The sequence below is a fragment of the Drosophila tropicalis genome, unplaced genomic scaffold (assembly GCF_018151085.1).
Source record: "Drosophila tropicalis isolate 14030-0801.00 unplaced genomic scaffold, ASM1815108v1 contig_878, whole genome shotgun sequence".
Lineage (NCBI taxonomy): Eukaryota > Metazoa > Arthropoda > Insecta > Diptera > Drosophilidae > Drosophila > Drosophila tropicalis.
Window position 1 is genome coordinate 14,461,104 of NW_027173374.1, and position 24,358 is coordinate 14,485,461.

A 24,358-nucleotide genomic window follows, 5' to 3' on the forward strand; every position below is an offset into this window, starting at 1 on the left:
TTCTAATGGTTTTGTTTTTTCATTTTCATAAGCAGCCGCATCGTATTAGTGTGCGAAGCGTGACCCAGAATCGTCAGACGTCTCGGGATGCCGCTTGCACCATGATTATTGGGCGCGACACCTCACATTTGGGCCCCTCGGCGGTGCGCGCCTCGCACATAACGTGTTCCTCAGCGGTCATCTCGTGGCTGCCGGCCAATTCCAACCACCAGCACGTGGTGTGTGTGAACAATGTGGAGGTGCGCACCGTCAAGCCGGGCATGTATAGGCACACCATCACCGGATTGGCGCCGAGCACCCAATATCGAGTCACTGTACGGGCCAAACATCTGCGCGCAGTGGGCCAGCACACGCCTCAGACTCCCGGCCGACCCGGTCAGGAGGAGGCGCCGGGAGCCTATGCCGATTTCCGCACGTTGACCAAAGGCCTGCCCGATCCCCCGCAGGAAATCCAGCTTGAGGCTGGCCCTCAAGATGGTACCATTCTGGTGACATGGCAGCCGGTTAACAGGCCCACCTCAACGGGGCCAGTAACCGGCTATGCTGTGTATGCCGATGGTAAAAAGGTCACCGACATCAATTCCCCCACTGGCGACCATGCCCTCATCGACATTGGCAAGCTGGGTGTCTTTAATCCGAGAGCCGTCACCATTCGCACCAAATCTCGAGATTCACAGTCGGCGGACAGTGCGCCCATCTTGATACCAAGTAAGATGCACCCTCCCATCATTGTCATTGAACAATCTAACCAATTCCTTTTCCCCTCAACAGACACTGTGCGCAATGCTGTTGCTCGCCGGGGACCAAATCAAATGGGTATGGGAATGGTGGGGCCACAGCTTCAACAGGGTCCACATGGCATGACTGGTCCCGGTCAGCAGCAGCAACAGCAACAGCAGCCGCACATGATGGGCCAACAGGATCCACATCATCCGCAATACGATCCAAACCAGATGCAGCAGCAGGGAATGCAGCCGGGACAACAGCCAGGACAACAGCCTGGCCAGCCTGGACATCAGGTGAGTGTCCGATTGTGATTTATATGCATCATATACATACACTGTAAATAATGTTCTATGAACTCGTTTTTCTCTTGATTTCGATGCGATGATTTGGCTGTGAGTTCAGCCAATGTGACATCATCGAAGATTGTGTTGTTTGTACAAAAAGCCGAATGTACATACATCATATATCAAACATACATACATACATAACATGTTCTCGAGTTTGAATGCCAAAACCATTAGACATTTACATGTAATACAATCAATTCGATTTCACTGCCTGTACTATATACTTACTACATAAAAAAAAAAAAACAACAAATACCTAAACGTTTCCCGGAATTCTTTTGCACCATCAGACAATGATTCTGTATCAGATCAGTTGCCCAGTTTCCAACTTACATATTCACCAAACTCTTATATACTACCTCCTACTCAACAAACTCCTCAACAAAAAATAAAAAACAAAAGATATTCTGTTGTACATTTTCTCTAACTTCCATATTCTTACATTTACATATATACTCTCTCTCTACACTCTTTTAACTCTTTCAACTCTCGTGTTCTATATACATACATAAATGGTCTGCCTAATTACTACTACTATCCTTCTTTTTCCTCTCGGTTTTGTTTGCTATTTAACCAATCACAACATTATATACATACACTGAGAGAAAATGCATTAGACAAACGCACTAAATTCACAATACCAAAGAAAGAGAAAGCTAATAATGATAATGATAATGATAAGAACCAAAAGCAATTGAATTGAGGCCTGTCTAAAACCCCCAACCCGAAACCCAAACCCCCCTTCTATGATTTGTATGTATGTAAAAGTTATTTTCTTTTCATTTCTTTTTGAATTTTGTTCTTTTTCTCTCAACTTCAATGCCAAATGGATATGCCAGTTCTGCTAGAATTGTTTTTTTTCTTTTGGTTTAAGTCGAATTTTGTTTGAATTTTGATTTAGTATACAATACAGTGCCTACTATATATACCTACCTACACCTACTATTTACATTCGTAGCATGTCTTGAATTGAAGCCGCAATAATAACACATAATAATAATAATAATTATAGCAAGTTACATTTTACAAACTTTGTTGATGATTAACTTATATTTGAGATTTGAAATTAGATTTTTAGCCAAGTATTTGGCACTTAACAATAACAATTAAGCCATTAAGCAATGATTAAGGATTAAAACCAACAAATGCCAATGTCAACGAACAATTTTAAACAAAACAAGTTACATATTCATTTTCATTATATGATACCCAATACCGATAACTGAATACAGCCCGACGGAGGCTCCGGCTTGTTAGGTGGCCTGCTCGGTGGCCTCTTCTCGAAACCCACACAGAATCAAGTGAACCAGAATGTAAGTTATACCCACAACATCTTTCACTTATTACCACCACCACCACCACCACCATGACATATATTGACACACACACACACACACGCCAACTCAGACTCTAAAACACTCACTCAAAAATTAAATACCTATATATCAACTACTTAGTTTAAACATAAGATTAACTTGTAACACTTTGCGTAAAAAGTTAACAGACACACAAATACTTTAAGTGTTTGATGCCTATTTCGTTTTTGTTTTCTTTTTGTCGTTTATTTTCATTTTAACTGAAGTACATATTGCATATTCTTATGTATTGATAATATAGTCGAAAGGTTTAGTAATTGCGCTTAAATTTTCAAACATTTTTGTGAGAAAGAAAAAAGCGCAGCTGAAAAATTGAAAAAATTGCGTTTTGCTTTTGGTTTAAGTTGTTCTTAGAGATTTTTATGCTTTTGAAAATACTTTTTATTTCACGATTCTTAATATCTGGAAACTTGAGTTTTGAAAAAAGTATTGAAAATGTTTACATGGTATTCTGCAAGTCTACTTTGAAATCCAATAAGTAAACGCTGTTTTCCCTTTACTGTAGGTTCATATATGTAGTGAGTTTACTCAAAATTAGTCAGATTATACTTAAATCTAAATTTCGGTAAACGATTTGCCTTTTACAATCGATGTCAGCTTAGATTAAGCTTTATTTTTGCTTCAGCTACTCGTTATATTTGTTAATCGTGAAGTTTGTGAGCTATCTAAATAAAATATTTGATCGGGTTTTTACTAACTGAAGAAATCTTGGCTTTCCCATATACATATATCTCCTAACTTTTTGTATAATGATATCATACAGGACCAAAATAGATAATGTAGAAATTTGAGATTTATTAAACTTTTCTTACACACTTTCGTAATAATTGTATTAATTTGACTTGATCTTGTTTTGGGATTCCCCTGAATGTAATTTAATTGTCTTTGGTATAGAATGAAATAATAGTTATGAAGACAAAAAGTTATGTCAAAGTGGTAAAAAGTTTTTATTAGAGATTCTTGGCAATGGAATGAAAATCAAGAACTTAGTCAGGAGAGTCCTTCTGTCCCCGAATTCCCATTTACAATTTTTGCAAAAATCGGCGTCCTTGTGATGTAGAAATTAATTACAGAATTATTGTAGATGATTCGTTTTATTCAGATCAAAATACACTAAAGTGGCTTGAGATTTTGGTGTTTTGAGGCTGTATACATAGTACCTTACCTTTTTCTTACTGAACTAAATATAGTCCTTAGTGGAACTCGATTTTTAAAAATATATATAGTAAGTTCTTAAGCAATTCATGTACAATTTGATTACATACACAAAACAGAACACCAACCAAAATCCCTTTACTATACACCATGGGATCTATAGAATCTTTACATTACCTCTTCATTTCCAATTCGTTATCGCTGATATTTCCTCACTACCCCTCCAAAATCAAGAACTAACCAAATACACTGTATAAACATAGCTTCTTACTAACAACAAACCTGAACTTTGATCTATCAACCAAACTAGACTACATACTATATTTAGTTTTCAGTTAAATGTATCTAGCTTGTAAATCGCCTTGATCTCTATATACACACACATACACACACACACACACATACACATTTCTACTACATACATGTATACAAGACATTCAACGTTAATTTAGTTGTCTAAAAGAGAAACTGCTACTATATGAAATAGAAATCGCTAAACGCAGCTGCATTCTAACATACTTAATTACTTAACTACTTACTTGCCAATATGTATATACTTACAATAGTATAGACGCCTTCGTATTTTGCTAAAAGAAATCCTTTATATTCTCAATGACAATGTGAATGAAAAACAGAGTACTTGCTAAAAAAACAAAAAAAAAAACTAAAAAACAAAAAGATATGAAGAGAAACGCTAACAAAATTTTAAATTCATTTAAATTAATTTAAATTTATGCGCGTACTTACATCGGTCGTCCAGGGCTACCAGCCGGGGGCGCCGACAGGGCAGCAGCAACAACGTGGCATGGGTCCAGTGCCAGGGCGACCTGCGGGTCAGCTACAACAACAACAACAACAGCCATATGGTGTGCAGGGACAGATGCAAGGAGGTCCACGCTTTCGAGGACCAGCCCCTGGACAGATGCAGGGTCAGCAGATTCCTGGTCAAATGCAGGGTCAAATGCAAGGTCAAATGCAGGGTCAAATGCCGGGCCAAATGCAAGGTCAAATGCCTGGTCAAATGCAGGGTCAAATGCCTGGCCAAATGCAGGGCCATATGGGTGGACCACGAGTTCCTTTCAACCAGCAGCAGCAACAGCAACAACAACAACAGCAGCAGCAGCATCAGCAACAAATGCAACAGGGCCAGCTAATGCCGGGCCAACAGCCTGGTCAACAGCAGCCACAACAACAAATGCCTGGAGCGCAAAAGAAACCTCGCTACTTTGTGGCCATGTTCGACTACGACCCATCCACAATGAGTCCCAATCCCGATGGCTGCGACGAAGAACTGCCATTCCAAGAGGGTGATACGATTAAGGTAAGCTCGCTGATCTTTTGTGACTCACACACAGAGAACCACCAAAACACTTTGCAGCTGCAGAAACTCAATAGGCCCTTCCGCAACGTACGCGAAGATGTTACCACTCCACCGCATTCCAAGGGATACGGTAAAGCAATCGCTGTCTCGCTCTTTTTCTCTCTCTTGAATTGGATGCAATTGGATGCGATCGATATTGATGCCAAGAATTGGCTGCGCTTGTCGCTAATTGAATGAATCAGTGCATGTTTTTCCTTCGCCTCTCGCCTCGCCCCATGCCCCCATGATCCTCACACCTAATCAGTTGAGATCAACCCCCTTAATTACCCTAAGTCCAATCCAAAGAATTTCTAATGAATTACATACAAATACTCAATAACTAACCACTAAGTAGACGTTGTTAACTCTTCTTACTAGAACCATAAGTTAGCGTTATGCACTCAAAACACTCTCAAACAACAACAACATACATACATAGTTCACACTGACTTGATCTGTGCCCATGCCATGAATGAATCTCTTATGACTTATCCTCTGTGGTCCCGCATTCAGGTTTATGGTGATAAAGATGCCGATGGCTTCTATTGGGGTGAACTGCGCGGTCGTCGCGGCTATGTGCCCCACAACATGGTCTCCGAAGTGGAGGACACTACAGCTCAAATGGGAACCGGTGTGCAACAGATGGGGCCACAGGGTACGCCAGGAGGCGTGGGCGTTGGCATGGGAGTTGGCACTGGCCAGATCATGCCAGGACAAGGTGCCCCCCCAACAGAGCATGCGTAATGTGAGCCGGGATCGTTGGGGCGACATCTATGCGAATATGCCGGTGAAACGAATGATAGCCCTCTACGACTATGATCCCCAGGAGTTGAGTCCAAATGTGGATGCCGAGGTAAGTAAATTAATCGAGCAAAATAGCCGATCTTCATTTGTTCTTAATAGCGCAGGGAAAGCTCTGCTGGGAGCGCCGGTTTTATGGGTGGCCTGCTGGGCGGTTTGTTGCCTGGATTTAGCCAAGATATTGCAACTCCGAAAGTCATAAAAGTGAGTTAGGCCATTTGCTCTGATAAGACAAGAGTTTACTAGGCTAGCTGCATATCCTCATCCCTTAATCTCGTTCTGCCCATCTGAAAACTAACTTTTTTTTTGAATAGAATACGAAAAAAACACTAAAACAAACCCCCCTCGGCTGCTTCCTTTTAGACTTTCAAGGTAGAATCTCGTAGTGGAATTTCGATTCTTGTTAAGTAAGAGGTTCTCATCAAGTCCCTTTTCGTTCTTTAGTAGATTGACGGGGAACCAGATCAGATGGAAATAGCTTAAAAAGTATAAATTGTTAAACTTAAAACATTTTATTCTTCTTCCCCAACTATTTGATATTGCAGCAGGTGGAATTGTGTTTTAAAACCGGCGAAATCATACTCGTTTATGGTGATATGGATGAAGATGGTTTCTATATGGGCGAATTGGATGGTGTCCGTGGCTTGGTGCCCTCGAATTTCCTTGCCGATGCCCCCGATCAGTACAACAATCAAATGGGACCGGGCGGAGCTGGGCGCGGAGGGCTCAGCCAGAGGGGCAGGGGTCAAGGACCCGGAGCGAGGGGACCACCGCCGCCACCAAGGGACAACATGATGCCCGGTGTGGCCGGGCAACGTGGCCCGCAAGGCAAAAGTAAGTATACTTTGTGAAGATCAATAAAAACACAACAAAAATTATTGGGTATTGCAAATTTTTTTTAATTTTGTATTTCTCTTTATTTCTCTTGAGTTGTGAATACAATTATTATGAACAATAAGATTATGTATACTTAAAACTAATTGGAAGGAAATTCCATTTATCTATATATGATTTAAATTTTTTGGATTTGGTTCAGTTTTTAAACAAATACGACAAAAACCAATATATATACCTAATCGAAATCACTTCAGTTCTCAAAAGAAAAGATCAATAAATGAAATAATAATGAGGTTTTTGCAGACAACATAAACAATTTCCACAAAGCAGGATATATATATTAAATCACTAATTCTATAACTAACTATCCCGCAATTCCACTTTTCAGTTCAAAATCCTTTTCAAGTTTTCACATTTTTGGTTATGAAACAAAAGAAATATTTTCAATCCGCATTATTGAGAGATAAACACGGAACAAACAAATTTCCCCCGGGGACGACACAAGAAAATTTAATACTCTTTCTCCCACTCCTCTCTGTCTATAAAAAACTCTCTCTCTCTTTCTCTGTCTCTCACTCTTTCTAACTCTTTCTCTGTCTTACTGTCTATCGCAATATGAAAGAAAATACAACAAAAAACCAAACAAATTGAAATAAAACCGAAAAAGAAAACAGTTACAAGTGAAAATAAAAACAAACAAAGAAAAAAATTTCTAATTTTGAACGCCGCCAAATTTTGATTTTTTCTTAATGAAATTTTTGATTTGAAATACTCTTTTTTAACCCCCTCTACCACCCCCCTCCAATCGTTTTGTTAATGTACAAATTGCATAATTTCAGCACCGCTCAGTCTTTTCTTTAATAAAAAAAAAAAAAAAAATATACATATATATAAATATATACTTATGTGTATATAAATAATATTTTTTTATTATTTTCGAAAATATATAAATATATAAATATAGAGTTCTTACTCGATTACCATATATAGATAGTTGTTGTTCTTGTTGTTGTACACACACAATTTATGCATTTTCGTATTATTATTAATTACAATTTATTATTATGAAAGCTGAAAGCGTCTCACTTCATTCAATCATTCTAACATCAAAAAGGATTCGAGAGTCAATTATCATCAAGACATATTTCGAGGATCAATCATTTTTCCATTTTGTATATATTTTTCACCACTTTTCCTTTTTTTAGTTTCGATTTTCTATTGTTGTTTGTCCTATTTTCACCTACTTTCTTTCTAAGTCTGTATCTCTCTCTGTCTCTCTCTCTTTCTCTTGATCTCTATATACCTACATATATCTCTGGTCTTTGTCTTGCGTGACTTTTCCATAGAAGTGTACATTTCTTTTTTTAGCTGGTCTTTTGCATGACACCTACTCAATATATCAATTTATAAACTCTTTGGTTTGATTATTTTTTTTTGTATAGTTTTGTTTAAGTTATATTTTAAACGAAGCAAAGTGTTTGCATTAAAAGAAAAACTAACTAACTAACTTACTAATTAATTCAACTGCACTTGAATTGCCTAGTTGCTCACCACAATACTTTGTAGACAATTTATGATCTAATCTGATAAGTGAAAAAAGCCAAGTCAAAGTATGTTAATACATGTTGAGTTGGGCAAATGATTAAGCCCAATGCGAGATCCAAAATTGAATTTTCCTTCTGGAAAATTTGTACACTTCTTGACCAAAACTAAACAGCGAGCATTTCCTGTAAGAAAATCTAAACTTTTCTAATCCCAACTGCTGACGTGTTTGTTTTTCCTCTGTTTGTTTGGGCAGTTTCAAAGTCACCAAGTTTTAAAGTATAAAAGTAATTCTATTTATATATATAGTTACATTTTTTTTTAGCTTTTGACTATTTATCTTATCTGAAAGATTCTACTAGGTTACATTCTTTTGTATTATTTCTTTAAACTTTTTTACTTTTTGACTACTTTTTCCTTCTGGTTTTTGAATGTTGGTCTTGTTTGTTTGCTATATAGCTTCGTTCCAATATTTGATCAACTATTTTCAGTTCGAAAATGAATATAACAACAAAAACAACAACAGCAATCAGCAAGAGCTTTAAGCACATAATAATAATAAAAAAAAAAACAATCAATCAATCAATTTTAACAAAATGCGAGCAAAACTTCTTTGTAACAAATGTAAATTTTCTCAAATTGTACGATATTTATTCTACTCTCATATATAAAGTTATTATTATTCATTATATCTCTCTATATACCTAAATGACAGTCATAAAGTTGCCTTCCCATAATTATATATAAATACTTATTAAAAAATGCATAGAAAAAAATAAACTTGCTTACCCCATGGGCTACAAAAATTCTAAATATTCTAGGATTAAAGTCCCAATAGTAACTAAAATGAAACCCTCTGGCACGTTTGCCAAATGCAAAAGGTAATATTTTTAATATACATTTCTCTCTATGAACGATAAATCAATTACCAATTTTTTAACTCTTGCCGATAAATAATAATACAGAAAAATAAAAAATAAAACCATTTCTTTTGGCGCCTCTTTTTCTTCTGTTTTTCTTTCTACTGTTGCATTGAGTTAATTGAACTTGATGTTTGATTATCCTCTCTCTCTCTCTCTGTTTTCTTTTGTGTTTGATTAATTGTCCTTTTGAAATGTGTTTTACCATTTTGTTTGAACAATTCTCTTTGGTTTTGCAAATGTGAACTGCGGTGAATTACATAAGTGAATATATGTCAAATACTTATATATTTGTTGTACTGGACGGATAACAACGCGATCGATCCAAACCACAATCCACCAGATTTTCCCCCCCAACCAATAACAGGCAGCAGTTTCGACTCTAAACGACTCTTCCAACTCTCAAAATCTCTTTATCTCTCCCCTTATCTTCATCTCTCTCTCTCTCTCTTCTCTCTGAAAATTAATAAAAAAAAAAGAAAATGTTTTTTTTTATGTATTACTTTCTTATGATTTGAAATTAAGGAATTTTTTTATTTTTTTCGATTTTGTTTTTTTTTTTTTTTGTTTGTTTTCGGTTTCAAATCTTTTTTCAAATTATACTACTACAACTTCTTTCAAATAATTTTTGTAATGGTCTGCTGTGGTAAATGTGAAGTCTTTATGTTATATTCGTTGCTATAGATGCTCGCCCTGCTTCCCCTACACTGTTAGACAACACGGGCCATCCTGCCCCCGATCACCAAACGCAGGTAAATACTCTTTCTCTTTTAGTTTTTTTTCATTATTTTTGTTTTATAATTAAAAAAAAAAAAATAAAAAAAAAGAAAAAGCAAACAAATTTCGAAAATTAAAAAGAAAAATAATTAAAAAAAGTAAAGAAATTTGTTTAAAAAAAATAACAAAAAAGAAGAAAACTGTTCACTTGATACCCCAACAAAAAGCTACAGCCACTACTTAGTTCTTACCACTTACTTAGAAACTGTTACTACAAACTTCAACTGCTTACGGCCTATTACCTTCCCCCTCTTTCACCTGTCCACTAACTATTGCCGCTGCTATCACTCATTTGTTTTCGGTTCACTATCGCTCGTTCTCTCTATCTCTCAATCTCTATCTCTATTTCGCTCTTTTTTTAACATTTTCTGTCAATTTGTCTTTCTTTATATCAAACTCCCGACAAAACGATAAATGAAGACGACATTCATCAGCTACAGATATAGCAATTGTTACACACATTACCGACTTATTCTATACTTTTCTATGCATACCTTTCACTATCTTCCTCTGTCTATACATACATACATATTGGGTATATTTACGATATATACAATGTGTCTATTTTGTATATCGAGAATGTCATAGAAACTGCTAAGCGCCAGAATTGAACTACCCCAAAAGTATGCCATACATATACAAAGACAAAGCCAGGCAAGCTCAGAATAACACAGTTTAGTATACTTGTCATATACATATACATACTTATGGGCAGGTGTATTTGGGTATTTAGTGAATTCTATGACAAACAATATCCCATTGCTCATTCTTTTACAACAAATCGACATCTGTATATACATAGCCAGCAACATGATTATCTTGTAGTTAACATTACTAAAACTGAGACACATTAAAAAACCAACATACATGCATTAAATAAACAAAGAAAAAGCATCTTGAGCAATACAAAGTTCTAAGGCAAAAAGTTCTCGTCCGTGTAAATTACCTGATGATCGTACAGCAATCGCACAATATAACAGAAACTTATACATAGTGTAATATATATTATATTAAAGGCAAGCTGAATCATTAAACAATTTTCGTGCAGTGTTTTTTGTATAGATTGTATCTGTATGTATGTACATATACCTATTTGATGCATTTGCAAAAAGAGTTTCATATCAATGCAGATTTTTAAACAGAAAAATATCAGCAATATCCTCACAGCACCCTCAACCACTCTCATTCATAACGAGGTTAATTAATTTTATTATTTTTCGTTAATTTGTGTTGAAATTCATTATGGTTTTTGATTTCCTTTGCCAACTCAGCTCACTTCTTTATAGGGTGTAATCCGCCACCATCAGTTTAAGTGAACGTGTAAAGGATTACTGATACATGCTCTAAATTTTACTTTGATTTTCATATACATATATGTATGTACTACTTACCCGAATTCTATGCTTACTTCCAAAACTTGCTTACACCAAAATGATCAACCAAAAATACTCGTAACACAATGAAAATTCAAGCTCCGAACTCCAAATCCATATTATCCCACTTTTTTTATGCCAGAGATTGCTTAACTTCAGGCATCTTTTGCTGATATAAAAAAACAAGTTCGGTTATACATTTAACTGCTAGATCAATTGATCATAGATGAGAAACTACTAACTAAAGATACTCCACACTTGAATCAAACAAAAATTTGTTACTATATATTTATATAAAAATCAATATACATAAAATATACATAAAAATAAAATTTTTTGTTTCGTATACGCTACTAATTAAATAATCGCTACCTACTACCTATTATATATGGAATATATATTGGATGTAATGTGTAAAATTTCTATGTGATTCACTGTATGTGTAAAACTTTAATTCATTTTCAGTTTGGAATCATATTTGGTTTTATGTTTGAGTTCTCTCTTCTGTATATGCCTTTAGTTGTTATCCCCCCTCTCCCGTTTTTAGTTTTGCTTCTCAACAACTTTTCACTGATAAATCACACAATTAGTTATGATTTTTGGATTTGCATTTTGCTTTTGCGTAAACCAAAACGAAAACTACCCAAAAACAGGGAACATCAAGTGATTATCGAATACATCGTTTTAAGTTTTACGCGTTTGATTTCATTTCGAGGGAAATTGTTTGCACTCTACACATTGACACATTTTAACAGGGTGCCGAACTTCATTTGCTCTGCTATCATAAGGATAGTGTAAATACATACGCCCATACAAACATACATACATAGATATATACATATATATATATATATATAGTTTAAATAGTCCGTTCATCCCAGAGAATGCTCTAAATACGGAGCTATGCGAAAGTGATGTTGGATTTCCCCAATTTTTCTTTTTTTTCTTCCTCTTTTCTTCTGTATGCGCACTGTTCTTGTTGTTCAGTTTTTGTTTTGGTTTTGATTTAAATTCAGTTTGTGCGAAACGTTGCTAGTTCTAAATAATTGATTTTGTTTAGTGGTAAAGCGGGACATTAGCTTGCCCTCCAATGGTAGATTTAAATCTTTATTTAAATATATAAAATGCGGGAAAACTGCGACTAAAAGTATGCCTAAGAATTATCTTGAGAACTTTTTCATATAGCTAATAAAAAAATCGACTAATTTTTGAAAAAGTTTTGGATAGTTGCATTCAAAAGTCATCTGCTGATTGCCTATTGCATACTTTAGGGACAATTTTCCTTCATTTGGCACCACTACTTCCCTCATCCTTTCTCTCTTTTGTGATCCCAGCCATAAATGTAAGTCTGTCGAGTATATCGTGATGATCCACATAGTATGTTTCTAACTCCATGGAAACTGGCGGGAAACTTAAATGCTTTTGTAATTGCACAAGGTGTCACTTATATAGAGAGCAAGGATAAAGTCTCTGAGCAATTAATCACTTTTCGGTAGTTGAGTTCAAATTTATGTAGTTGCCATTACTAACCCTTAATACCATCAGCAGCTATAACTAAAAATTTATAGAATAAAAATCGCGGACGAGTCCTAATACTAATACTAATACCTACTACCTACAACCTACTACTTACCACTACTAACACCGATTTAGTTTGCCATCCAAATACGCTAAACTAATCTTTTACCTAAAAATTTTTAAAATATATCCACTTGAGAAAAGTTGAATTAAAACAATAAGACAACAGAAAAACAACAAAACATAATCCCCAAATAATTTATCTATTTAAATAATTAGTTTGCCATTTGTTTGATTGATTCATTTGATTGATTCGAACCATTCGACTAACTCGCTCTATTTGGTATATTCGAATACCGGCAACTTGCAGGGGATGATCGGTCGCGTTGGTAATGTTGGACTGCAGCAGCAGCAACAGCTACAGCAGCAACCGTATGGTCAGCAACAGCAGCAACAACAACAACAACAAATGGGACAACCTGGAATGATGGGCATGGGGATGGGCCAACAGCAGCCGCAACAGATGGGAATGGGAATGATGGGACCTGGACAGCAGCAACAGAATCTGCAACAACAGCAGCAGCAACAACAACAAATGGGCAGCGGTGGCCAAATGGGCATGGGCATGGGCAATATGGGCAACATGGGCATGGGCAACATGGGTCAACAGCAACAACAGCAGCCGCCAGTTACGACGCAGGCGCAAACGGGCGGCCTCTTCTCCGGCGCGACTAGCCTGCTCTCTGGTGCTACTTCGGCTGCCACCGGTGGTCTATTTGGCTCGAAACAACCACCCAAAACGGATCCAATGCAACCACCCAGTGGTGTGCAGCCAACGCAGCAACAAACTAATGCCTTTGGTGCCCAGCAAGTGCAACCAGGAATGCAGCCAGGAATGCAACCTGGTATGCAACCTAGTATGCAACCTGGTATGCAACCTAGTATGCAACCTGGTATGCAACCAGGAATGCAACAACAACAACAACAACAAGTGCCACCGCAAGCTCAGCCACCGCCACAGGGGCCGGGCGCCGGTCTGTTGGGAGGCCTTAAGGGTATTGCGGCAGCGGCGCCCGGCGGCGATGTACTCTCAAAAGGGAAAGATCTCTTTGGCAAATTCGGGTTCGGCTTTGGCAAATAACCCCGGTCATTCCATAGGGTCCTGTTATATTATTCGTAGATTAGACTTATTATTACTATTATGATTATTGCTATTACGATTACGAATACTAAGCTAACAAAACAACAACCAAAAAATCAACTACCAAGTAACCTCCTTCCCCAACACAACACTCATACAACACCCACACACACACCTACAACCTAAAAATGTCCCCCCAAAAGTCCCCGTCGAGAATGGGAATGTGTTTGAGTTTCTTGTTGCTGATGCAAATGATAAAAATGCAACTAATACTAGTTACTAATAATGATAATATTTTTTATTGATTAAATTGATAAAAATATTTAACACAACATCAGCAACAACAAAACAGCTTATTAGGTGACGAGAAAAGAAGGGGAAGATTTCCAAAGAAACAAACAAAAAGAAAGTAAATTGTTGTAAAATTATACAAAACAAATCAGAAGCCCAACACAAACAAAATACACACATACACACTGAAATAAGACAACAAAAAAAGCTCCATTACTTATCTACTATAATTAAAAAGAAAACAACTAGTCAAAAACACATACACTGATACATACACACATACATACATACATATACATATATACAAGAAAAACATAGATAATATTTATTAATGAAAGGAAAGATGAGAATATATGTATACATACATACATTATATATTTACAATTATTTGTTAACGCACATTGTTAAATTTGCTACTGTTGCTGACCAGTTTATAAATGAATGAATAAATAAATAACTAAATGAATGCAAAAACCAAAAAACAAGAAGAAAAAAAAACAAAAAACATCCACATAAATAAAACTAAATGACCCAAAAAAAAGGTATAAACATACATATAATAATATGTATATATTTAAAATATATTAAAATTACATTTATAACAAAAACAAATTCGAAAACACTCTCACACACACACACACACAAATTGGATACAATGAGACAAACCAATGAAAATTAAGTGAAGGAAAAGAAAAACAAAGCAAAAGAATACGCAAAAACTACACTTTAATGGATGGAAAAACAAAAGAAATAATAAAGAAAAAGGAAAACAAAAGATAAACCAATATGATACATATTTACATATATATATATACGCATATACTAATACCTATACATATACAGACATATACATATATACATACAAATTTCTCGCATTAATCTTTAACTTAAACCTTAACCTTGATTCGGGCTTAAATGAATTAACTAACTTTAGTTTGAAACCACAGAGAGATTGGATAACTTATTTCGATTTCAAGTGATACCGCGCACAACACTCACTCACAGCAATCCATTCCAACACCCATTCCAGTAACAAATAACATAGTCCATAGTCTTCAAGCAAACAACTTATTATCCAAATGGCATTATATGTATGTGTCTACTCTTTTACCCTAAATAGGCATATGCGATAAATATCTATGTATATCAGTGTTACGTAAAGTCATGTGAAATTCAAAGCAAATACCAAAGACCAAGAGAGAAGACAACTCCAGTAAATTTATCGAGAAACAAATTGTCGTACATTTGTACATACATATATGGATATCTACATATACTTATATAGTCAATAGAAGAAATCAAACACAAAAAGCTGCAATCAGAGAAAAATGTTTTTTGGGTCAAGATTAATTCCAATATTATTTGCTTCGCGTCTTATAGGTTAAATTGCTTCCAAAACTGCATTTTTGGATAGTTAATTGCATACTTTAGGGGACAAACGTGAGTGATGTGACGCGGGGGAAATTTACCCCCTAAAGTATGCAACGTGTAGTCAAAAATCTCTTATATTACCACAAATAAAAATCTTTTGCCAATTTTATTGCTTATTAAACAGTTTTTAGGTAAACATAATTTTTTTTTCTCAGCCCATTGAATACTTAAGGAACGATTTTCCCCCTGATTATATTCCTAGTTCCATTATTCATTTTCGTTCAAGAAAGACTCAGTCAAAGATAATAAATCCTTCTTCGAACAGGAATCGTTCTTTCGATATTAAAATCATTTTTCTTCCATTTGACTTGGCATTAAAAGCACTTATTTCTCTGAATGTACACACACACACATACACATACACACGTAGTTACATACATAATAAAATAAATATAACAGCAGAAACAACATAATATATAAAAAATGGTTCTCTAATATTTCCTTTATTCAGTTTATTCAACTTTGTAAGTCGATAAAAATTTAAAAAAGAAAAAAAAAACAAAATCAAATCCCTTGCTATTTTCCACTACTACTTATTGTTAGTATGTATTTACTTACCTACACATACATACGTACATGAATCAGCATACAATCAAGCCATTTCGATCGTTCTTAAAAGAACACAAAACCCAAAAAGAAAAAAGAAACTTACTAAATCGGAAGAGAAAACAAAAACGAAACTATTGCATACTTTAGAGCGTAAAAGCTTCAATACTTACATACTTACATACATACGTTTTGGCCAAATACGAACTTTTTGCTTTAATCCTGTTAAAAAACATAGAAAAACTGTTTCCTAATGTTCAAAGAAAATTGCTTTATTAACAAACAAAGAGACACACAAACACACATTACATACATACATACATATATAGAGACATGCATACATACAAAACAAATACAAATACATTGCGTACCTCTTGCTTTACAAATAAACAAACAAACAAAAAGAAAAACAAAACTGAAAGAATATAAACATAAAGAGAAAAGAAATATATTAAAAGAAATTTACCAACAAAAAAACAAAAAGGAAAAACCAAATATTAAATAATTCCAAAAATATTTAAAGAAGCGCATAGAAGTTGCAATGTATGAACTTAAATGTATTATGAGATGAGACATGAAGAGAAATGTGAGGCAAACATATTACTTTAATCGGATGACATTTGATGGCAGGACACAAACACACACAGAAACACTGCGAGAGACCCCCCCACACACACACGAACACACACATAGACAAAGACACAGTTCCACTTCAAAAAGAGAAAAACCAATGATATGGCATAATACTATTGGTTGGCACTGTAAATTCTACACTGACAAAATGAGAGTTGGAAGCGATTTCAGTATCAGTGAATAGCTAAGAATGTTATATACAATATACATACATACATACATACATATACATATATATGTATCAATTGATCAATATATATGGAACGTTGAAACAAAGCGTTAACTTTTCCCACGTAAATGATTTATTTTTTAAAACTAAAACTACAATCAACAGCAACAACAACAACAACAACTCTGTATGTGTTATTATTATTATTATTATTTAGCCAACTGAATCCAACCAAGACAATGTTTCAATATATACATATAATATATATTACTAACGTGATCAGTCAGTCTACATACAAAAAATATATAGAATTAACTAGCTCTTGCAGTTTTGGCATTGAATTTTTATTTATTAAAGATTTTTTGATCAAATTGTTGAGATTTTATGTAGTTAAATTTATGTAGTACTAAATTTCAATCAGTCTGCAAGAGTCTAAACAAATACACACACACAGACAACACAGAGGCATCCACACACACACACACACACACACACACACACACACACACACACACACACACACACATACACATACACAACAAATAACTAACAACACTCCGTAATCGTTTAGAAAACTTTGATTTAAATTCAGTACACAAAATGAACATAATAAACTGATAGTACTATGAAATGACAAAACTAAAACCAAAAAAAGAAAAAACAAACAAAAGAGAAAACACAAACAAAATAAAAACCAACTAAATTGTTATACTGTATTATTATACTTTTTCTATAAATTATAATTTCATTATTGAATAACAAAATGCGAAAAAAAAAGAAAATAATTAAACAACAATTTCAAAAGGAACAAAATGTTGCGAAATTGTATATTTTTATTTCACCGTTTGAATGAATTTTTTAACAAAGCAACAAAAAAAAGGTAAGTAATTACCTATGTATTTATTTTAATATGTAAAGTGTGATTAGATTCGAGTACATACTTGAAATGGCAACTTACTTTCAATCTGTGAACGAAACTAGCTCTAAAACAATATATCAAGTATACGCCATATTGCCATGTGCGGTCAGTCAGAAAGAGGCTAGAGTGGACTTAATCTCTCTCTCTCTCTCTTTTGACATGCTAGTGATTCAGTTCTCTTATATTCTCCTATTCTTTTTTAACGATTACTAACTAATTCAGAAAGTGAGAGCGAGAAATATCCACAAGAGAAAAAGAATAGCGATATTCACAGTAGTTGATGTCAAGAGAGAGGGACAGAGATTCTTATTGTTTCTTCTCTTGTAAAAAAAGAAGCCTACTCAAGTAATTGAGGCAATAACAACTGATCGAGGGGAACGCCTCTGGGACTCATCTTCAGCTCTCCAATCTGAGTCACAGCTTAAAAGATCCATTCGATACAGTTTAATTTGTCCAACTATGGATATTACTCATACGTCATGTCAGCCCTTGTTTGTTTGCTTGGGGCACATTCTCTATGCACACACTTATACTCGTATACAAGGCAGCTTAGTATTTTCCTCGAAAACCCATAAAAGGCCTAATCTTTGACTGTCCCACACGAGTCACTTGCAATTCAAGTTGTCTAAGAAATGTTTACTTGAGCTTATCTGAAATTCGAATTTGCCTTCTTTTATCTATTTTTATTTTATTTATTTTGCCAAGGTAGGTTTATATAAAATATAATATACATATATAAAAAAATAATGCCTCAAACATACAATAATAATGCAATTAAGTATTTACAGAGTCTACAACTAGAATCTAAATTGCTATGACTACAGCTAGAGCTACTGAAATGACAGATGGTTGCGTAATATCCGTTGCCAGCAATTATCTGGCCGTTCTCTGCCCTGATGCGGATGTTCTCCGAGAAGCGATTAAACTTTCGCCTCAACCGAGGCGGTTTCTTTCTCTTGCAGATGACTACATAGTTGGGTGTCCTCGTTGCAGAAGCGTATATTCTCCACAGCAGGCAACATTTGCTGGACTTTGAGGCTTATGTTTTGCAGGATCAGTAGGACATTGTTTTCGCCAAGTTCTTTGGCCACAGCGCACAGCATCTCAATGAACGTGGCGTCAAACTGCATAAAACGGCCACAGTCCAGCACAACAGGAAAATCGTTGCGATAAAGCCGACAGGCCGATCTCAGCTCCGTACGAAGAGTATCGACGCCCGTGTAATAGATATCAGAATGTGGCACAATGTGCACATAATAGATGGCCTCTTGCTGCTTGAGGGACACTTCGATTTTTGGATTGCCCAGTCGCAGCAGAATGAATACCATGCTGACAACAATTCCGAATAGTAGGCCAAGTTCGACACCACACACAAGGCAGATAATAAAGCTGCCCACCCAACTGAAAAAGTCCTTTTTGTTGTTCTGCCATAGTTCCTTGACGGGGGCCAAGTCAATCTGTAAATCGATTTTGAAAGGAATTACAAAATTTAATAAAACCAGGACGACCTACCATAAAGACCACAGCAGCGATTAAGACAGCAGACAGGGAGGCCTTGGGTATGTACTGAAAGTAGGGCGTAAGGATACTCAAAGCAGAGAGGACAATTAGACCAGTGTAAATGCCAGCCATAGGTGTGCGGACTCCCGATGCTTGACTGACTGCCGAACGGGTGAAGGCTCCGCAAGTTGGCATGGCGCTAAAGAAAGAGCCAGCCAGATTGCATAAACCCAAAGTCAACATCTCCTGCGAAGCATCCAAGTTGCCATCCTTAACTACAGGCAAAGGAAGAATTAGCAAGAACAAACATTGAGATCCATTACGCATACGCACCGAAGGCCTTAGCAATTGCCACATTAGCAAGAACAGCAACAATGGGAACAACCACAATGCCACTGCCAAGTTCATGTAGAATATCCGTGAATACATAAGTTCGATTTCCATACTCGAAGGCGAATGGAGGCAACTTGATTGAGGGCATGGCCGAGGAGACCTTTGAGGACAGAACAAATGGCACTGCTTCCATGGAACTCTTTTTAATCCAGATAAAGACCATGAGGCCGGTAAAGAATACAACCAAAGCATTGCGTGATATGCTTATATACCACAGGACTTTCTTCAAACGCTGTGACAGCGGATTATCCTGTTTGAAATTCACCTGCGATAGCAACTGCAAGAAAGAAGGAAACAAAGTTGAATTCACTTTGATAAAATTCAAACCCAAGTCAAGGCAACTTACTCGTAACAGGAGCAGCACGCAAATACAGGAGATTCCTAAGGCAGCATCACCAGGACGAATGTTGCTAAAGAAAGCTCCAAACGATGGGATGCCCTTCAAACGGATGCCCAAAAGGTTCTTGATCTGGGCCAAGACCACAATAACCGCGGTTCCAGAGGTAAACGCTTTTGTCACCGGCGAAGGGATAAAACTCACTATAAATCCCAGCTGAAAAACGCCCATAGCCAACTCCACAAGACCAGCCAAAAAGGCAAGGACAATCACTATCTGTACCGGCTTGTCCGCACAATATTGCAACGTGAGGATGGCCATTAAACTCGTCGGGCCAATGGACACTTGTGGAATAGTGCCGAAAACCACATAGATAATGGAGCCAATGAATGCGGAATACAGACCATATTCCGAAGAGAGGCCAGCCAAGGCGGCATAGGCTATGCTTTGCGGAATGATCGTGAGGCCCAGTGTAATGCCAGCGATCAGATCGGCGAACGCCTGCTCTCGAGTATAGTTACGTATCCAGCTCAATATATAGATGCGTCGCAATAGCCAGTGGGCCTCTTTCGGTTTACTGTACTTGCTCTGCATATCCATCTCTACCGTGTGCCCATTATCGCCATAGAACTCATCGCCATTCTGAGCCGTATACTTTTCCTTCTCTTCGCAATTGGCTGGAAAGTACACAAAAGAATTTCCAAATTATTTTAAGGTATCTCTAATTAGAATCAGCTTCAATCCTACGATCATATATGGTGGCAACTGTTGAGGGGCTTTGAACGGGGCGATTGCGTTTTGGTCTGGACCCCAAGCCAAATGTATGCTTCCACGGCCAACGCATTTTCTGTACTGATTTACAGTTTCGCTAATAGCCAACTGCAAAACCAGAGCCATAACGCTTTCAGCCGAATTTTGTTTGTTTGTTTTTTGTTTTTTGTCATGGGGGGAATTTTTTGGTTCGGCATTTAAATAAGCAAAACTCTTCCCGATCCCAAGTTTCAGCCCATCAAAAACGAATGAGACAAAACGAAAATAAAAACAAAACCTAATAATCACGAAGCTTAATTGTGTGAAATCGTTATTAACTATATACCAATACATATATATATATATGTATGTACATATGTGAATAATTATTTATGTATATATAGGTATGTAAATAGCTACACAGTTTGTTATGGAAGGCATGCGATATTTTAATAACTAAAGTTGAAAAAATAACATTATTGAAGAGCTGATATACTTCAACAAAAACCTGTTCTACAGCCCTCAATTGATGCTTCCTATATGTATGTACATATAAACAACTAAAGCTCTATATATATATGTATGTAAAATTCTATAGTTTAAATTAATTAATATTGTACTCACTTTCGGCTATCTATTTTCCTGAAATATTTAATATTATGACTATGTCAGAGAGCTAATGTTAGTCAACTGTTCTTCATTCTCATGAACTTTCAGTTAGCACATTCTGTGCAACCAAAGACAACTCCAAATCAAATGAAATCAAATCAAACACTCACAACACCTGCTTTTGGCACTTGCCTGGGATGTGGCGTCACAAATTATTCATCATAAATAATCCGTGTGGTATCACTTAGTCACAATACTATCCATAACCCATGCTAATTGTCTGAATAAACTAGTTTCATTGTTAATCTAAGCTTTCGCGCGAATATCCCAAATCACATAAATAGCTTGTAAAAGTATCTAATTGAAATTTCCCTTTTTTTTTTGTGTAAGTCTTTGCATGCTCTGAGCACATGGATAGCAATAATTATCTTTTGCAATATTTCGTAAATATTGTTCATTATAGATATTGGCTTAGGTAAGTGCCTTTTCCCGTATCCGGCACAAAACGCGATAAGTCCTTACAACTCCTAGCATCTTAGCAGGCAACACTTGTAAGCTACTCCTGTATTAATAGAATGATTAATTACCTATTGTTTGTTAAATACAATAAATTCATTTCAATTCATTTTGTTACTAAACTTATGCATATTGCTATGCTATTCCAATTTCCATAAAGTATATTTTTTTCAAGTATCCTGACCAACATCAACAGTTCTGACAATTTAGCCAAGTTCACGTGTGCATCTGTTTATATGATTAACTTGATCTGAGAAACTATAAAATAATTTTTCATTAAGAACAGTAAAACCAACAAATTTCATATTCAAACTTGGAAAAAACGCTAAACATGTTTATTTTAACTTTACTGCGTTGCCGATTAGCAGCTTTAATTTAAAGTATTTTAATTAGGGGCTAAACAACTAGCTACTAAGTGTAAAGAAAATACTTTTAATCTTTGCAACTTTCAATTACCAGTATTTAAGTATGTTAAATATTTTTTTGTTTTTTATAATGTGAAATTTTTTGGTTTGTGTGATGCTTTGTGTTGTACACTGCGGCTACGTGATATTTTGAATAATTTTTCACAGTATGAATACATTATAGTTATATATACATATGTGTATTTATTACAGAAATACTATTAACTATTTAACTAAGAGTTTTATTTTAGTGGAGAAGAAAACTGCGGAGAACATATAGCCAAATTAATTGCAGAATTGTTTGTATGTACTCGGAATACCCAGCAGAGGAAGAGGAGAAAAGTTTTCACAAAACCGAGTAAACCGATTTAACTATTAAACTGTTCGTTTTATAGATTCAGATCTTTAGGTTGAACGTTACACAGATTTAGTCGAGGAATAAATATGAGAACCATTATGTCCTTCATAACAATCAAATTTTAAGCTATTACTCCTTTAGACCATTGAAAGTGAGATGTAAATTTGTCATTTTATTTATTGTTGTTTAGTTCCACACTTTCGGGCATTCTTAATTAATGCTAATTCATGACAATAGGCCAACTTTTTGGGTCAGCTTTTGTTTTGGTTTCGTATTGTGGTTTTATATTGTTACTAATTTAATTAAGAGGCTACTAACTAATTACCGCCAATAATCACATAAATGTTTTTATGATTTGTAAAGTTTTGTGGGAGCACGTGAGCTGAGGCAAACCTATCATATCTTTATAGTTAGTTTCATTCTTAATCCATATTTATGAATAATTTTTTATTCGTTATAACAATCTAGTACCTAGTACCACTTGGAAAGGTATACAACTTTTAGCCAAGGAATTATTAACAGGATACGAAAGTCTATAGTTTCCTGCCTAATAACAAAATGCATAGTTGGCAATATACATAAATCCATCCGTGTATGTATTATTCTTAGAGCTGCGTAGGACTTATGAAGAATGCAATCAGGAATGAATATTAGAGGCGAACTTGAATCCTTTAGCTAATTATCAATATATTGTTAAGAGCCCAGAACTCATAGCTTGCGGATAAATGTTACATAATTAATTCCAATGTAGTTACCTACCATCAAAGGATAATTTCTTAACAATTGACATATTGGCGTATCCGTGGAATGTCCAGAAATGAACGACTCTAATCGCAAGGATATGTCATTTGCGGAAATAAAATGATATATAGTTAAACTATTTAGCACAGAACTAGACCAAGTGCACTGCTTCACAATCAAATGAAAACTGCCAAATGGGAGAATTTTGGAATGATAAATAAGAGGAGACGAGCAGATTTTTCTGATAAACAAGAAAAATGAAAAAAGTCAAGAAAACGGCGACAAACAATTTGCGCTTTATTTTCGTTTTCTTCTTTTCTGCTCGAGATCAGCACAACAATGGCATACTTAACGCTCATTCGGCAGGCAGATGGGCAAACAAACCTAAGCTTAAGTGGGCTGAACAGGGAAGGGGCCAAGGGGTTTGGCAGGTTTGTCGCCCAACAACGGCGGGTGCACAAAAAAAAAAAGAACCAACTACAATGATAATGACTTTGATAGTGGCAGAACCATGCTAGAGGGGCCAAGGGGTGCATCTCTCCTAATTCTGATAAGAGAAATCGTTACCCTTACATGTCGACAGTCCAACTGTCCAGGTAATTTTCCATCTGGTCAAATGAATTCCAACGATGCCCGTTGATAAGTGGATTGGCCAATATTTGAGCTACATTTTAGTTAAGTCCAATCACACACACACACAAGAATACGCACTTCCAGCGACATCTTGTGACAGGCTTTTTATATCATCTAATTATTAGTTCTCCCAATTTAGATTCCGAAATAACTTTATAGCCGCGATTTTGACAGCAGCCGCAGCTGCTTCCGGATAGGTGTTAATTAGGATCCCCTTCCCCAAAGCTGGCCCACTCCCACATGTTACGACGGGTG

At 35.8% G+C, this 24,358-nt stretch overlaps 2 protein-coding genes across 3 annotated transcripts in view; one reads left to right on the top strand and one right to left on the bottom strand.

Annotated features, from left to right (window-relative positions):
* Positions 1-16,556, top strand: part of Rbp (RIM-binding protein) — a 28,296-nt gene extending 11,740 nt beyond the window's left edge. Inside the window, 9 exon segments of the mRNA XM_068299637.1 lie at positions 36-708; positions 772-1,019; positions 2,306-2,386; positions 4,365-4,925; positions 5,478-5,687; positions 5,689-5,817; positions 6,311-6,599; positions 9,749-9,816; positions 13,103-16,556. Of these exon segments, the coding sequence (XP_068155738.1) occupies positions 36-708; positions 772-1,019; positions 2,306-2,386; positions 4,365-4,925; positions 5,478-5,687; positions 5,689-5,817; positions 6,311-6,599; positions 9,749-9,816; positions 13,103-13,873 (3,030 nt within the window). The 3' untranslated portion in view covers positions 13,874-16,556.
* Positions 16,557-18,524: 1,968 nt separating this feature from the next.
* LOC137584574 (sodium-independent sulfate anion transporter) lies at positions 18,525-23,638 on the bottom strand. Of its 2 annotated transcripts, none has more exons than XM_068300031.1 (5): positions 23,489-23,638; positions 20,102-20,769; positions 19,696-20,032; positions 19,375-19,637; positions 18,525-19,319 (listed from the first exon to the last, which is right to left on the bottom strand). In XM_068300031.1, the coding sequence occupies exons 1-5, from the start codon at positions 23,517-23,519 to the stop codon at positions 18,783-18,785; spliced, it is 1,836 nt and encodes a 611-aa protein (XP_068156132.1). In that variant the 5' UTR covers positions 23,520-23,638; the 3' UTR covers positions 18,525-18,782. The 2 variants fall into 2 exon arrangements, with proteins under 2 accessions (XP_068156132.1, XP_068156131.1); XM_068300030.1 differs by lacking the exon at positions 23,489-23,638 and adding an exon at positions 20,840-20,952.
* Positions 23,639-24,358: the final 720 nt, after the last annotated feature.

What these genes read in the sequence shown, in the direction of transcription:
- LOC137584574 (XM_068300030.1), bottom strand. Translation starts at nt 20,936, where the DNA reads ATGCGTTGGCCGTGGAAGCATACATTTGGCTTGGGGTCCAGACCAAAA. An exon ending in AGTTGCCACCATATATGATC is followed by an intron (nt 20,770 to 20,839) that starts GTAGGATTGAAG and finishes TGTACTTTCCAG; the next exon opens with CCAATTGCGAAGAGAAGGAA. An exon ending in GGCAATTGCTAAGGCCTTCG is followed by an intron (nt 19,638 to 19,695) that starts GTGCGTATGCGT and finishes CTTTGCCTGTAG; the next exon opens with TTAAGGATGGCAACTTGGAT.